This window comes from Rana temporaria, chromosome 1 (genome assembly GCF_905171775.1).
Source record: "Rana temporaria chromosome 1, aRanTem1.1, whole genome shotgun sequence".
In the NCBI taxonomy this organism is placed as follows: Eukaryota; Metazoa; Chordata; class Amphibia; order Anura; family Ranidae; genus Rana; species Rana temporaria.
In genome coordinates, this window is record NC_053489.1 from 460,964,108 (window position 1) to 460,981,383 (window position 17,276).

At 40.0% G+C, this 17,276-nt stretch overlaps 1 protein-coding gene across 1 annotated transcript in view; it reads left to right on the forward strand.

The window, feature by feature from the left end:
* Positions 1–16,756, forward strand: part of LOC120932525 (LIM domain-binding protein 3-like) — a gene marked incomplete at its 5' end in the record, with an annotated part of 91,462 nt that extends 74,706 nt beyond the window's left edge. Inside the window, 3 exons of the mRNA XM_040344975.1 lie at positions 7,258–7,378; positions 10,572–10,687; positions 14,422–16,756. Of these exons, the coding sequence (XP_040200909.1) occupies positions 7,258–7,378; positions 10,572–10,687; positions 14,422–14,511 (327 nt within the window). The remainder of the gene's footprint in view (positions 1–7,257; positions 7,379–10,571; positions 10,688–14,421) is intronic.
* Positions 16,757–17,276: the final 520 nt, after the last annotated feature.

The window sequence follows — 17,276 nt, forward strand, 5'->3', positions numbered from 1 at the left end:
GCGCCATCATTGGACAGCGCGATCACGTGGTAAAGGGCCGCTGTCATTGGCCCTTTACCGCGATCCTTGTTGCTCTTGGTCCAGTGAACCCGGCGAGCACAGATGATCGCGTATGCGCGCCCGAGGGAGCGATTCTCTGGGAGGACGTCCATGGACGTCCTCCCAGAGTTAAGGAACCGCATTATAGCCGTAATTCGGCTATAGGGCGGTGATTAAGTGGGTAAAAATGTCAGGTCTTGGACAGTATATTGTATGTTAATGTTCCCTCAGATTGTCCCTCTATTTTCACTTTGAAATTGTTCAGATAAGCTTGCAGTCCTGTATATAAATCTGTTCCAAAAAAACAACTCAAAGGGTAATTATATCAATATATACATATATATATATTTTTAATTTGTAGGTATGCTGTGTTAATGCGAACACATAAACATATAGTGGGTGTTTTTCACATTTCACTGCAAAAGTGTAACACTTTGAATTCTACAGTATATCCACCATTCAGGCATGTTTTCATAGCAACTGTAAATTATAGCAACTGCAGAAGACAACACAGACACTTAAGCTATCTGCTTTCTCTATGGAGACATTTGATCCAGAAGTATCTGGTGCTTGTATAATGATTTAGAGGATCTGTGTAAGCCAAAGTGCCTTATCTGCAAATCAACCGCTTAAATAATAGGGATTTAATTATGTAGTTGTGTCTCCTGAGCTTGCTCCAGAACCTTTTCAGACATGGCCATGTAAATTGGTTCAATAGCATAAGGTATATTATATATTACATGATGTGAATCTATTAGCACTTCTCCCTAGGGCATGCTTCTATACAATAGATATATGACAATTCAATGTGTCTCTGGTGTAGCTGGAAATGATCATGAAGAAAGTTTAAATCGTGCAATAAATAGGCCCACAACTCTTTTGCATAGATTGTGTGTTTTATAGATAAGTCAGATGAAATCTGCAAAGATTTTGGCCAGTTCAGATGTGACGTTAATCAACTGTCTGCTACTAATGTTTATTCGACGGCATATCCAGCCCAGCTGGAATAGTCATCTGTAAGAGTGCAGGAAACTTGTAACACTTCATCTTTCTTTCTACCAGTCTCAACACATTTCCTAACTATTTGACCAGCAACCCAATGAGATTCATGTTTTTTTTTTTTAAATGCAGCAAAATCGCTTCAAATTGGTGAAGCTAAATAACACATTAAACGTTTGCTGGTTTATATTTTCAACATGCATTGTTTTATGGCCATCATAATCACTCTTATGGGTAAAATGAGTGTTGGCAAACTACAGTGGTAATTCATTCAACCCTGAGCATTGCATAATGACTACAATATAAAACTAAACCTAAAAACATATAACATATTAATAATTTTTTTAGTTGCAGGTGTGATGCAGTAGAAGGATCAAGAGACCCTGACCTACTGCAAAATCTTTTTTTATGCTTCTGCATGAATTCAGACTTTAAAACTTTTATTATTTTTGTAAATGCTTTTAAAAGGGAAGTGTGGGATTAAGAAGAAAAAACAAGCAATCATGCTCACCTAGGTGGATGGAGCATTGATCCAATGCTGCATCTGTCTCCTGCCACCTCTAAGACCAAGAGCTAAAAACCAAACACTGCTCATCACTCTGTTTTCAACCTTAAAGTGGTTGTAAAGGTACCATTTTTCCTAAATGGCTTCCTTTACCTTAGTGCAGTCCTCCTTCACTTACCTCATCCTTCGATTTTGCTTTTTGCTTTTAAATGTCCTTATTTCTTCTGAGAAATCCTCACTTCCTGTTCTTCTGTCTGTAGCTCCACACAGTAATGCGAGGCTTTCTCCCTGGTGTGGAGTGTCGTGCTCGCCCCCTCCCTTGGACTGCCGGAGAGTCAAAGAGAAAACAAAAAAAAAGCTGCACTTTACTTCATCTTTAACCACTTGCCGACTTGCTCATGCCAATATACGTTGGCAAAGTCCGTCAGGGGAGAGGAGACAGATCATTTGTTCCTAGTAAGTAGGAACAGCAATATGTCTCCTCCCCCAGTCAGTCCCATCCCCCCACAGTAAGAAACACTAACTAGGGAACACATTTAACCCTTTGATTGCCCCTAGTGTTAACCCCTTCCCTACCAGTGACATTTACATAGTAATGAGTGCATTTTTATAGCTTTTTATTTGTTTTCTGTATAAGTACAATAGTAGTCATGCAATACACATGTTATGAGAGTTATTACTCATACTAAGTAAACACACAGTGGGTGGGTGGTCTCTCTTCTTGGGACACAAAAGTGCTACCATTAGGGGTGTCCAGAGGGGAGAGAGCATCCACAACTCTGTCAGTTATCGGTATGACAATCACGGCGTACGAGCCATACATGGCTCTTTCTCTCAGCGACTCTGTTAGTTCTAACTTGTTCACTGTGTAAATCTGTCATGTACAACTACGTCATTTCGCAACATACAATGTATACATTGTTCTCTATGTATAACTGTGAAAATGTTAATAAAAACTGATTGAAGAAAAAAAGTGTCCGATCTAACCACCGCAATGTCGCAGTACCGCTAAAAATCGCAGATCACCACCATTACTAGTAAAAAAATAATAATAATAAAAATACCATACATTTTTCCCATAGCTTGTAGACGCTATAACTTTTGCGCAAACCAATCAATATGCACACTATGCAATTTTTTTTACGCCTGGGGGGCGCGCACGAGCGGCATACACAAGGACAGTTCTTGAGACCGGCTGTGATTGGACACAGCCGGTCACGTAGAAAAGTGCAATTTTTATCGGTTATTTACACTGATCGGGGATGGGCTGTGTCCCGAGGGACACGCCCCATTCCCGTTCGCGGTGCTGTGCAACCCCGGGGGCGCGCGAGAACGAGTGGACTTCGTACGACGTCCACCCGGAGGGAGGAGATGTTCTTGCCGGTGTCATTTGACTATGGCCCGGTTTGAAAGTGGTTCAGTGGACAATGAGAAGATGAATCCGTGGTTGGATGTCAAGCTTCAAACACTGGTGATCCAGTTATCAAGCTATTTAAGAGATACAACGCAATTATTGAATTTTATGAATGAAATGGTATGGGAGGAGAAGTACTGTATATTTGGATTACTTGTGATGTAACAAGTTTATATTCCTGCATGCCACACTCTCTAGCAGTTGAGGCAATTTATTTTCTATTTAGCGCATTATACTTGTTACTATATAGCAGGGTTTGACAAATTTGCTTGGAATCTAGGAGCCAGCTAAAAAAGTTAGGAGCCAAAAAACGTACCCCGTCCCGCCAAGCTCGCGCGCAGATGTGAACGCATACGCGAGTAGCGTCCGCATATGTAAACGGTATTCAAACCACACATGTGAGGTATCGCTGCGGTTGGTAGAGCGAGAGCAATAATTCTATCCCTAGACCTCCTCTGTAACTCAAAACATGCAACCTGTAGAATTTTTTAAACGTCGCCTATGGAGATTTTAAAGGGTAAAAGTTTGTCGCCATTCCACGAGCGGACGCAATTTTGAAGCGTGACATGTTGGGTATCAATTTACTCGGCGTAACATTATCTTTCACAATATCAAAAATAATTGGGCTAACTTTACTGTTGTCTTATTTTTTAATTAAAAAAAGTGTATTTTTTCCCCCAAAAAAGTGCGCTTGTAAGACCGCTGCGCAAATACGGTGTGACAGAAAGTATTGCAACAACCATTATTTTATTCTCTAGGGTGTTAGAATAAAAATATATATATAATGTTTGGGGGTTCTAATTAGAGGGAAGGAGATGGCAGTGAAAACAGTGAAAAAACACATTAGAACTGCTGTTTTGCTACCCACAACAGGGCGCCAGATCACAGAAGGAAGCTGAGGCCTGCAGAAAGCCGCAAAGCCGCAGCCTCAATTACCGGCCGGCCCGCGCCTGCCGGTAATTGAGGCCGCGGCTTTGCGGCCTTCTGCAGCCCTCAGCTTCCTTCTGTGAAGGCCGCAAAGCCGTGGCCTCAATTACTGGCAGGCGCGGGCCTGCTGCAATCGCGGGCCCGCCACGATCACACCCGCGCCGGCCGGTAATTGAGGCAGCGGTTTTGCAGCCTTCTGCAGCCCTAAGCTTCCCCAGGCGCCAGGTCACAATTTCTTGTCGCAATTGCGACCGGGCACCCGGATTTTGTCGAGGCCTGCTATATAGTGCATGCTTGTTGTCAAGGGGTTGGAATACATACCCAAAACTTTTTTCTGTTGATGGGGTTTGCTACATCCAGGGATGCAGGACCGAGATAGGGTAACATTTTCTCCCTCACCCCTCAACATTTTTATGGGTGGTGGTGGCATTCCATTCAGGTCTTACATTAAGGTTAATTAACATTACATTGATGACCGGATTTTTGTATGTAATAGTAAAATTGATCATTTGTTTCTGACCTACCTCATTGACAACCATGTGAATTGAATATTTACTGGCCATATGAATACCAAGGATGTATTCTTCCCTGATTAGAAGGTGAACATGGTAGGGTTATTAAGTAATTATTAAATTGGGCATTTTCAATGTATTTGTAGTGACATCCCTGTTAGGTATTTTTTACACTTTCAATGTGTATGTAGCGAGGATAATAAGTTTAAACAGGAGGCTTCTTTGGTTTACCAATGATTTAACGACAGAAGGTATTCTCAATCACCACTGAGGGCATGCAATAGCAAAAAACAGGACAGAACCCTCACAACAGAAGAAAAAAAAGATTGTTTGATGAGAAAACCAGTGCTGTCCATTGCATGTGGTATCAAATATAATTTAATTAATAATATAATTGATATTTACCTATTTTGTTTAATGATCTGGCTTATGCTGAGATACTAGGGAAGGGCAATGTATTTAGAAGAGCTCCCGCTTTAGGAAATAACCTTTCTCCTAGGTACTTTGACCCTGGAATTAAGCAGTCTGCAACTTTGTTACATGTTAAAGTGAACATCCATTGTGGAGCTAATAAGTGTCCCTGTTGCTCAAACATACTCTGTGGTCTATGGTATTGCAAAGCTCTGTATATTTGTGATTACTTGTAAGATTTGTTCTATCCAGTATGTGGGTAGAACTGCCAGAGCTGTGAGGTTGTCTTTGGATTTTTAAATTGTACAATAAAGAAACCAGTGTTTTATTGGTTTGTGGTCATCCATACAAGGTTTTTCCATGCACTATGGGTAATATGTAAAAATACTGGTATTAGGGTCACATCGGAGGTTAGTCACAATGTAGTAGTGAAAAAACTATGGTGTCCAGGCGTGGCTCTGTTGCTTTTGCGCTCCAACTGCTGGCACCAAGAGGTAATTATGACATTTTCATATGAAATGTGTCAATTCACTAAAGCTGGCCATGGATAGATAAAATTTGTAATGAAAATATTAGGAATTTGTCATTTAAAAAGTGTAGTTCGATAGATTTCATTTGCTTTTAACATTTGATTTTGGAGAGGATGGACTTTAACCACTTAAAGACCTCAGGTGTTTTTCAGATTTGGTGTTTGCAAGACTAAAACAGTTTTTTCTGCTAGAAAATTACTTAAAACCCCCAAACATTATATATATTTTTTTCTAACACCCTAGAGAATAAAATGGCGGTCATCGCAATACTTTTTGTCACACCGTATTTGCGCAGCAGTCTTACAAGCGCACTTTTTTTGGAAAAAATTCACTTTTTTGAATTAAAAAATAAGACAACAATAAATTTGGCCCAATTTTTTTATATATTGTGAAAGATAATGTTACGCCGAGTAAAATGATACCCAACATGTCACGCTTTAAAATTGCGCCCGCTCGTGGCATGGCGTCAAACTTTTACCCTTAAAAATCTAGATAGGCGACGTTTAAAAAATTCTATAAGTTGCATTTTTTGAGCTACAGAGTAGCTCTAGGGCTATAATTATTGCTCTCGCTCTAACGATCGCGGCGATACCTCACTTGTGTGATTTGAACACCGTTTTCATATGCGGGCGCTACTCGCGTATGCGTTCGCTTCTGCGCGCGAGCTCGTCAGGACGGGGCGCTTTAAAAAATTTTTTTTTTTGTTTTCTTATTTAATTTTATTGATTTTATTATTTTTTACACTAAAATATAAAAAAAAAAAAAAATGATCACTTTTATTCCTATTACAAGGAATGTAAACATCCCTTGTAATAGAAAAAAGCATGACAGGTCCTCTTAAATATGAGATCTGGGGTCAAAAAGACCTCAGATCTCATATTTAGGCTTAAATGCAAAAAAAAAGGAAATTTGTCATTTAAAAAAATGACAGAAAAAAAATTGTCTCTTTAAGAGGCTGGGCGGGACTGACGTTTTGACGTCACTTCCGCCCAGCAGAGCTATGAGGACGGGTGGGGGCCATCTTGCCCTCACTCAAGTCCTCACTCTACAGGCGGCAGCATCGGATCTCCTCCGCCGCTACCGACGGCTCCGGTAAGCGGCGGAGGGCGCGGAAAAGCGGCGGGAGGGGGGGGGGCCCTCTCCCGCCACCGATAACGGCGATCTCGCGGCGAATCCGCCGCGGAGACCGCCGTTATCGTTTACACGGCCGCCCGCTGAAAACATGGATATCTCAGTTGTGGCAGCAGCTGCTGCCGTTACTGAGATATCCATGTTTAAAAAGAGGACGTATATATACAGTGGGGGGTCCTTAAGTGGTTAATGAATACAAACCACATACACTGTTACATTGTTCACTGAAGAATAATTTTCCATCTTGCTGCTTCCAATTTTCTCATCACTGTGGTCAAAAACAAACATTGATTTGACCCACTAATGATTAGAGAACTTTCACTAAGTGCGCATAGTACTAAAATCCAAACTGTATATGCAAAAGAAATGGTAAAGTCTAAGCTAAAATTAGCTATTTATAGCATAATACTGTAATATTTAATATAGTACTGCTATGCATGCCACAGGGCTTTACCGTCTAAGAGTAAAATATTACTGTGCACTGATGGCTTATGATTAGCATTGAAGGGTTACAACTCTGCATACGAGCACCTTGACAACCACATCTATATTGATTCAGAAAATTAATCTGCATTACCAGAAATAAACACTTTTTAAAAATGAAGAGTCAGCTGGGCTGTGGATGCTTCAATTATTAATTAGATTCTCGTGTAACTGGTTCTCAAGACTCAGCAATGAAAGCTGAGACTTTTGTCTGTAATATATAAAGTGCAAAATACAGTAAGCGTCCACCATTTATATCCAAATTATTTATTGATTAACACTTATTTCTTCATTTAACTTTAATAGGAAGTTATCAATGCGCTGAAGCAAACTTGGCACGTCTCTTGCTTTGTTTGTGTGGCCTGCCATACTCCTATTCGAAATAGCGTTTTTCATTTGGAAGATGGGGATCCCTACTGTGAGAGAGGTGAGTGTGTCAAGTAGGTTTAAACCAAACTCTCATTACACTTCACAGGACACTGAGGTCATTGAAACAGAGCTTTTTACTCCCAAGTTTATCAGCTTTTTTGTGTCACTCACCTTGAAAAAATATCAACTTTCACCAAATCAGTGCAGCCAAAAGAGGACAGGACCAGGTTATATAATGTCAACCCCAGCACTGCCACATTGCAGAGATCTCAGCAATAGGAGTGAACACATTGATATTTTCTGCACCTAGACTAGGAGTGTTACCTTATTAACTTTCAGCATCTCTGCAACTACCTAGAAAGGGGAGGTGGAGGAAAAAATGCATCCAATTGAAGGGTTTCCATTCCCCACATGATTAAGATAGGTTTATCTCTAAAGCCCCTCATAATAGATGTAAGCATGTAAAAAAAGGTTCTGCAATTTTTTTTCAGTGCAGCACAAATCCTTAACCCATTCGCCCACTGCTGAGTGCCCCATTCCTATGGAAGCTCTCATGAGGACTCGTTCCCAAGCCACAATCTTTGTGTCCATTGACACACACAGTGCAGCTTGGATCCATACCTGCTCCCTCCTCACTAGTTCTGATTCACAGAAACAGGAGCCAATGGCTCCCACTACTGCTTTTGAGCCAATGAGGAGAGAGGAGCGATGCTGCACAGTGCTGGATCGACATCCGGCTGAGGTAAGGTAGGGGGGCTAGGGGGAGCTGGATAGAGGAGGTGTTTTTTTTACCTGAATGCATAGAATGCAATAATGTGTGTTTAAACCCAATTTCATGAAATCTGACCTGGGCACATCTATCTGTAGTGTTTACTTAGCTCTCTCCAAAGCCCTAAGTGCCGTTGCTTTCTGCTGCCTCGCTCCTCTGTTATCAGCATGATCGTTTCTGACAAGCTCTCTGACACATAATAAAAGCAGCTAAAAATTTGTGTCAGGGAGGGTGCTATGGATTAGCAGAGAGTTGGTATATTCACAGTCCTGCTCTGCACGTTTCTTCATTCCTCTGCCTATGTGGAGGGGTGTGTGTGCCATTCCTCAGATCAGCTCACACACCGTGTATGCCCAGACTCCCCTCCCACTGTTGAGACAGGAAGAAAGATTTGTAACACAATGTGCACTTTCTAAAGAATATAGAAAGGGAAAGACAGCAGATATGCATGTAAAACTTATGTAGGGAGTCTTATTTCATCTCACTTCACTGGGTATAGGAGAGGATTTACATCCACTTTAAGGCCCCTTACACACTGCCGTGACTTGAAAGTCCTGCAATTTTACGACCACAATTTCATGAAATGCCTGTGTAAACTTGAGATCTATGAGCCAAAAATCACATCAAAGTCGGACAAAAGTAGCACAGGGACTATTTTGAAGTCGCACGGATATGAATGATTATCATTGGGAATCATGGGGTATGACTTGTCATGCGACTTTGATGTCCAAAGTTGCAGGAAAAGTCGCACACTTGTGAAAAGGGCCTAAGGTAAAAATCTTCTGCCTTTGGAACCACTTTAACTGAACTTGTTGTGCATTATATTGGAAATGGTTTCAAGCTTCACTAAGGCAACTGTTGTATGTAACTATTTCTTGCATTGTGTTTTTCACTATCTTGCCATATATTGTATATTCACAATGATATATTTTCCAAACAGGAGACCACTTTCTTGTGTTTTAAAGTCATATCTCTGGGTACTTAATAAATGTTCTTGTTTGACAACAGAATACATGTTGAAAGTAAAGGACGGTAAAAACATGATATGAAAATCGGATGGATTTACGGATCGTTAGTACGGTGCTTTCGACAGCCAATTTCGCTTTTTGGTCAGACAAAAGCTGGATGTGCAGACTATAACATTTTTGTGTCAGATTTGAACTCTACGTCCGATTTTCGTTTCATTAGTATGATTTTCATATGAAAAAAATTGTAAGAGCAAGACTACACATGCTCAGAAATGAAAGAAGACATACAAAACTATTCAACACATTACGTCACTTCTGACGTATTCTGTCGTACGAATTTTCGTTTTGTGAGTAACCTCTTCACTTTCAACATGAGACTTGCATGCCACAAGAAACGAACGTCCGGCCATCTGAAAATCTAAGCGTGTGTACGAGGCTTTAGCCTTTTGCAGATGTAATCAATTCGGGCTGAGCATGTTATTAAAATGTCTTAATCATCTAATGCTTTTAGTGAAAACTACACCTCAAAACAATCAGAAGATGCAGAGATATGGGCAGCTACTGTACATGAGGACCCCACACCACAGGAGGTGTGGGGTCAAGGTTGACTTTTTTTTATAGGAAAGGTAGAAATGTGCATGGAAGTATCTCTGCTTATAGCTCTGCCACTACTGTTTGTCTTTTACATGCATTTTGTACTCCACGTAAACTTTTCATATGTATTTCATAAATTTCATAAACTTAAATTTGCCCAGGTTTACTGTAAATATTCTCAGCAAGTTGATGCAAAGCATACTAATGCTTGAGAATATAAGAATAACAATATATAATGTTTTGAGTGGTTCATTAAACCAAATGCATTTTACGATGCAATATTATCCTACTTATTTATATGAATTTCTTATTGCTTTTTTTTTTTTTTTTGTAATCCACATTAAATATAAATCATATGCATTTATATCCACACTGTAAAGAAGTGTTACAAACGCTAGACTCTGTAACTGATACCAGTTTAACATTTGAATTCTGCTTCTGGTATAGTTCTGGAATAAACGTTCAAGATTTATTGTTCTAGGGGATAGTATGTTTCCCCCAGAGTCTCATAGGTTCTGGTATAAACTTATTTTTGTTTTTAGTTCAGCTATTGAGACAAAGCAGTGCATGTTTTCAATACACATATGGGATTCTGGGTTATGAAAACAATTATTTGATTCTAGCTATAAAACACATGTTTGTGTGTCTCATCATGGCTATGTACTCTTCAGATAAGGATCTCATAACTACAAATATATGTGGAAGCCAAGTTAAAGTGAGCTTGAATACTAGACCTAGCATAAAAAGCTTCAGCATTACCTCACTGCTTGACATTGAAGCTCATCTTTATGATTTCCTTCATTTTACTTCCTGTGTACTGTATTACAGAAGACTTTTCTTACTTAAAACCAAGCGTTGAACCTTTTTTGATCTGATTTTGTCAAGATAGCCATGTTCTAATATACTTCTATTTTGTTTAGATTATTATTCCCACTTTGGTACAATGTGTCATGGATGTGAGTTTCCTATTGAAGCTGGAGACCGATTTCTGGAGGCACTGGGAAACACCTGGCACAACACCTGCTTTGTGTGTTCTGTAAGTACTAAAACATCATACAAAATGAGACTGCAATGTATGTCTTTTATATGCTTTAAATAATAAAGAGTAGGGGCGTCTGAGTAAATTGTCTTAAAGGGGTTGTAATAGTTTGTTTTTTATTTTCTAAATAGGTTCCTTTAAGCTAGTGCACTGTTGGTTCACTTACCCTTTCCTTCGATTTCCCTTCTAAATGTTTTTTTTCTTTTTCTGAATTTCTCACTTCCTGTTTCTCCTCAGTAAGCTTGCTCCCATCACCCGAGCCGTTCTAGCTGGGGTTTACTCAGCGTGCTCGCCCCCTCCCTTGGGGGGCAAGCAAGCTGACTAACCCCCAGCCAGAACAGCTCGGATGATGGGGGCAAGCTTACTGAGGAGGAACAAGAAGTGAGAAAGTCAGACAAAGAAAAAAAACATTTAGAAGGTAAATAGAAAGAAAATGTAAGTGAACCAACAATGCACTAGCTTAAAGAAACCTATTTAGAAAATAAAAAAACAAACCTTTACAACCCCTTTAATAGGTATTAAAGGATAAATTCACTTTCAGGGACATGGTACATGTTCCATCCGTTTTTAGGTTGTAATATGTAACCTGTTGCAACTCCTGCAGCCACCGCCTGCTCCTCTGCCTCTAGTTAGAGAAAGTGTGGAATCCACCCCCCCCCCCCTCCCTCTCCTGCTTGCTGTCACTATTTAAATAAAAAAATGCTGCATCAGTTTTTCACAGAGCTGCTTTGAATGGCAAACTACAAGTACCATCAGTCTTTGCAGCTGTTGGCTTGTAGTTTCAATGAACTACCATGGTACTGTTGAGTGCTCTGGTAGTTCATTTTCTCTTCCTGTCAGTGTGTATCTGCCTGCCCATGCGAGCAGACTGAGGCCCCGTACACACGTCCGAGGAACTCGACGGGCAAAACACATCGTTTTGCCCGTCGAGTTCCTTGTGAAGCCTCCGAGGATCTCGGCGAGCCGAAATTTCCCATTGAACAACGAGGAAATAGAGAACATGTTCTCTATTTCCTCGCTGAGGTCCTCGTCGGCTTCCTTGGCCGAAAGTGTACACACGGCCGGGTTTCTCGGCAGAATTCAGCTCCGACCGAGTTTCTGTCAGGAGAGTATAGTAGACCAGTACTGTGTGACTGCACAGAGGAGACCCACAATGTATGCGGTGAAGTTAAAAGGTGTTTATTAAGAAATAAATGAAGACAACCAGTGCGTAACAAAATAGCATATACAATCAGGGGAAATACCGTATTCATAAACGAAGCCAGGCCGAGGTCATACACAGGGGAAGTCAGCAGATGGGTGAGGATGGGAACACAACGGATCAGGGAGCGGATGGATGGACAGGCTGCGGGGCAGGAATCCAAGAGGGAACAGGAATCAGGACACAGGGAGGACAAGTCCAGGCAGGGATCAAGGATCAGGATCAGGTCCAGAAATCAGGGTCAAATACAAGCTCAGGTCCAGGAGGTATGACGATACCAGGGCGAGGAGTGATTACACACGCCGGGTATTTATAGAGGTGTGCTGATTGCATTCAGGTCACACCTGAACGCAGGAAGGGCTGTGTGCTCCACACTGCTAAGAACGCCCCGCTGGTGGACGCCAGTACTGCAGCCCAAGGATAACATAGCAGTAACACCAGCAGGGGGAACCTTCCCTGACAGTTTCTGGCTGAATTCTGCCGAGAAACTCGGTCGTGTGTACGGGGCCTGATACACTGACCAGTCTGCAGGAGTCCTGCATGGCACCCACAATCTGCTGATGGTGGGTACAATGCATTGCAGGCTCCAAGTAAAAAAAAAAATTTTTTTTTTTACCTGCAAAAAGATGTGCATTTATCTTTTCTTTTCTTTTTTTTAAGTAAACTTTTCCTTTAACCAGTTCCCGACCTCCTCATGTACATTTACGTCGGCAGAATGGCACGGACAGGCACATCCACGTACCTGTACGTCCTCTGCTAGACATGGGTGGGGGGTCCGATCGGGACCCCCCCCCCCGGTACATGCGGAGGTCGGGTCCGCTCGGGGAGCGATCCGGGACAACGGCGCGGCTATTTGTTTTTAGCCGCTCCGTCGCGATCTCTCCCCGGAGCTGAAGAACGGGGAGAGCCGTGTGTAAACACGGTTTCCCCGTGCTTCACTGTGGCGGCGCATCGATCGAGTTATCCCTTTTATAGGGAAGACTCGATCGATGGTGTCAGTCCTACAGCCACACCCCCCTACACTAGTAAACACACACTAGGTGATCCCTAAATGTTACAGCGCCCCCTGTGTTTAACTCCCAAACTGCAACTGTCATTTTCACAATAAAGAATGCAATTTAAATGCATTTTTTGCTGTGAAAATGACAATGGTCCCAAAAATGTGTCAAAATTGTCCGAAGTGTCCGCCATAATGTCGCAGTCACGAAAAAAATCGCTGATCGCCGCCATTACTAGTAAAAAAAATAAAAAAGCAAAAAAACTATCCCCTATTTTGTAAACGCTATAAATTTTGCGCAAACCAACCGATAAACGAATATTGCGATTTTTTTTTACCAAAAATAGGTAGAAGAATACGTATCGGCCTAAACTGAGGAAAAAAAAAATTTTTAGATATGTTTTTGGGGGATATTTATTACAGCAAAAAGTAAAAAATATTGCATTTTTTTTAAAATTGTCGCTCTATTTTTGTTTATAGCGCAAAAAATAAAAACCGCAGAGGTGATCAAATACCACCAAAAGAAAGCTCTATTTGTGGGGAAAAAAGGACGCCAATTTTGTTTGGGAGCCACGTCGCACGACCGCGCAATTGTCTGTTAAAGCGACGCAGTCCCGAACTGTAAAAACCCCTTGGGTCTTTAGCCAGCATATTGGTCCGGGGCTTAAGTGGTTAAAGAGGGATATAAAAATGTCAACATTGTTTATGTAACAATGTGATTCTAACCAGAGTTTTCAGTTTCACATTGCCCATTAAATTACTGCAGTTAATAGATTATTTTGAGTCATATGGAGTGTTGTAATCTGTTCTATGCTATTTATCATTTGCTTATTTGAAGAATTCAGCAACAATGTTTTAAGTCGTCCCATGTTTTTTTCTTTGCTTTCATATTGTAATTTGAGCTATTTAAAAAAAAAAAAATCTGGTTTATACATCAGTGAAAAGATGCTGTTCTGTCTACTGTGGTTTATATAAATTAAAGCTCATCTCCATGTTTTAGTGAAGGTTAAATAGTTCTGCAAAAAAAAAAACGTCAAATGGTTTGTTTGGACCAAGCAGTGCACTGTATAAACTGTATGTAGTATCAGCTACATACAATATTCAGCTCTGTATGTCTTCAGCAGGATGGTAACTACTGGCCTCACTCCCGAAACAAAATGGAGTCAGGCTGAGCAGTGCTCAGCCATTCACAGGGAGCTTTGTATTATCAGAATGAATACAAAGCTTCCTCTAAATGCTGAGTTCGAAATCATGACATCATCTGCCACCTCTCTGCCTCAGCCAGTCAGAGGAAGATTTGTATTCATTCATAGAATACGATGCTCCCTGTGAATGGCTGAAGCTACATGTAGTTTATACAGTGCACAGAGTTGGCACATTCAGAAGTGAAGGTTATTGCTTGAACCAGCTTGGTCCAAACAAACTATTTCGCTGTCACTAAAACATGGATTTAATTTATATAAACTTCAGAATTCTATAAACCCCAGTAGACTTTTGTTTTTTTTTTTCATTATGATTTATTTTTTCTTGTAGGTATGCTGTGAAAGCTTGGAGGGACAAGCCTTTTTTGCAAAGAAAGATAAACCACTATGCAAGAAGCATGCTCATGCTGTGAATTTCTGAAGTTTTTTTCAATCCAATCTTTTCACTGAAGATAAATGTTCCATGATATGTTAATATTAACACAATTGTCATAATTTTATTCACGGTATTTTATAACCTATTAAAAAGAACAGGAATTAGTATTCTAAACAATTGAGTGGGGTTTCAAAATCTTAGCTTAATGTAATAAAATCCTTATTAATCCTTATTCTATAGTATCTGTGCACATTGGCAAACTTCAGCCATCAGGAAAAAATACCTACATCCAGTCAGGAAGGAAGTGGTGATATTACTGCATCCAGACAGACGTTTTAAGAATTAACCTTTACCTCAACAGTCTGAGTTTTCACAGCTGCTATCTAGGCATTGCTAGAACTGTGACATGAGAGAAGCACCACTGCAGAGCCTCTTTGCACAGATACTGTTAGATGGGATAGCAAATAAATAAAATTCTTATTTTACATTTCTACATATGTGAACATTTGTCTATTTATCTTCTCTATCTATCTTTATTTTACTGAGAGTCTGTTTTGGCGTCATAAAAATAACAGCATTTTTAGAAGAGGGAATATTTTTTTTTTTATTATGAGCAGTGTTGATTCATGCCATTTCCTTGCATGTTCGTAATTCTGCTGGAACCAAAAAACATGAAATATCAGCCAATTTTGCCAAAAAATATTTGATTTTGGAAATGATTCAGATAATTTAGTTAATGTTGACACAGAGAGTTGGGATTTTTCTATACACTTGTAAATGTGGATATTACATTTTAAGAAGCCTGCATCTAAGTTAATAACCAAATGGCATAATTACAGTACACAGAAAACTTGGGTTATTTTATAACTATGCAGATTTTTATTACTTTGCAGGGGTAAAATTCCTATGATATTTATTTTTTAAAATAGTTTTGTATAAAGCAAGAACATTTAATCTGTAGCATGCAAACAGATGATGTTAATATAATTTTTTAGAAAGGCTATGTATTGTAAGAATCACTAAATGGAAACAATAGTGAAATTCATGAACACTTTTGTTCATGACCCTTAGTATGTGTCATTCTTCTGCCACTATTACAACAGTGTAATATTATATTACTCACTGGCTAAAGAAAGTAGAGTGGACCTAAAAAAACAAACTGAGCTTATAAAAGTTACCAGGTCACAGTTTTGCTCATGATCAATCGTCAAGGAGCAATAATGTTCATGCTTTTACAATACTGGCAGCCCAGTGATTTTAGAGGTCACATGTACAATGACTGTAGAGAATTCTGCAGTTTTATTCAAATTGAACTAAACCATTCAAAGTTTAATTCCGCTAAAGAATATAACCAAATATACCAACACTTCTGGCAAAGGCCATATGCACTAGTTTGCTAGTCTTGTTCTCTTTTAAAATCTCAGGCCGAAAATCCGTTGTGCAGTCAGAAAACAATGGAGAAACTGGCACAAATAAGCCTTTAGTGTTGATTTGTTAAAGGAGTAAAGGATAATCACTTAGCACAATAAAACGTTTTACACTTCAGTCGTCCAATTATGTACTAAGTAAAGTTTTATTTCGGAAAAAAAACATCAATTTGTTAGGCAACCTTTCGTTACTTCATTTAATCAACCACATTGAGTAGGTCATTGAACAGCGGAGGATATATTTGTATGTAATAATGTGCATTGTGTTTTATAAATTTTAGAGTATGCCAAAAAATATGTACCAACCAAAAAAATGTTATGGCTAAACCTTTTATACAGCTTGGCAAAAGCTAGAACCTTAAAGTGTTAACATTGGAAATATGTGTATGGAAAACAAATTACAAAAACAGCAGCTTGCAAAGAAATCGCAGGCTCCACATGATGGAAAGCTTACATATGAAATAATCAAACTGGTCATGTTGCATGATTTTGTTATATGTATACTTGATGCTGGTATTGGTCTCCCAGCTGATATTGTGACATGTATATAGAAAGTCAAAGATAAAATGTGCATAATCATAATTAACGCAACAAAGTGTGGGTAGTCTCAAATAATTGCTACATGGGTCTGCACTATACTTTATATATGTTTGTACTTGCAGTTCTGTCATTTTGAGGAAATGTATTCTTGTATCTTGTGTTTTAGAACATTCCTAGTCTATTTGTTTCCTAAATGTACTTCATAGGGAATGTGTTTGAAGGGCTCAGCCTGCATTACATGCTGCACCTGCTTGTGTCTCTAGTGGTGTTTTCATGCTTGGTGCAATGTTTTAAGGGAATATTAAATTGTGGTACATAATTTATTACTGTTTGAGCCATCTCATTTATTTTACATCGCAGACTTAGGGCCAGATTCAGGTACATCGGCGCATCTTTGAGCCGACATAGCGCATCTCATATGCGCTATGCCGACGTAACATTGAGAAGCAAGCTGAGTATTCACAAAGCACTTGCTCCCATATTTAGGCCAGCGTAACGTAAATAGGCCGGCGTAAGCCCGCCTAATTCAAAGTAGGCAGGTAGTGGGCGTGTTGTATTAAAATGAGTCGTGACCCCATGTAAATGCATGGCCGTACGAACGGCGCATGCGCGCGCATGCTCAGAATGACGTCGCATATACTCCCTAAGATACGACGGCTCAATGCGGACGACGTGAACGTAACCTACGCCCAGCCCCATTCACGTACGACTTGCGTAAACAACGTAAAATACGACGGCTGTTCCATCGTCCATACCTTGCATGGGTTGCGCCACCTATAGAGGTGTTTTATCTTTACACTGGACGTACGCCTTACGTAAACGGCGTAGCTTACTGCGACGGGT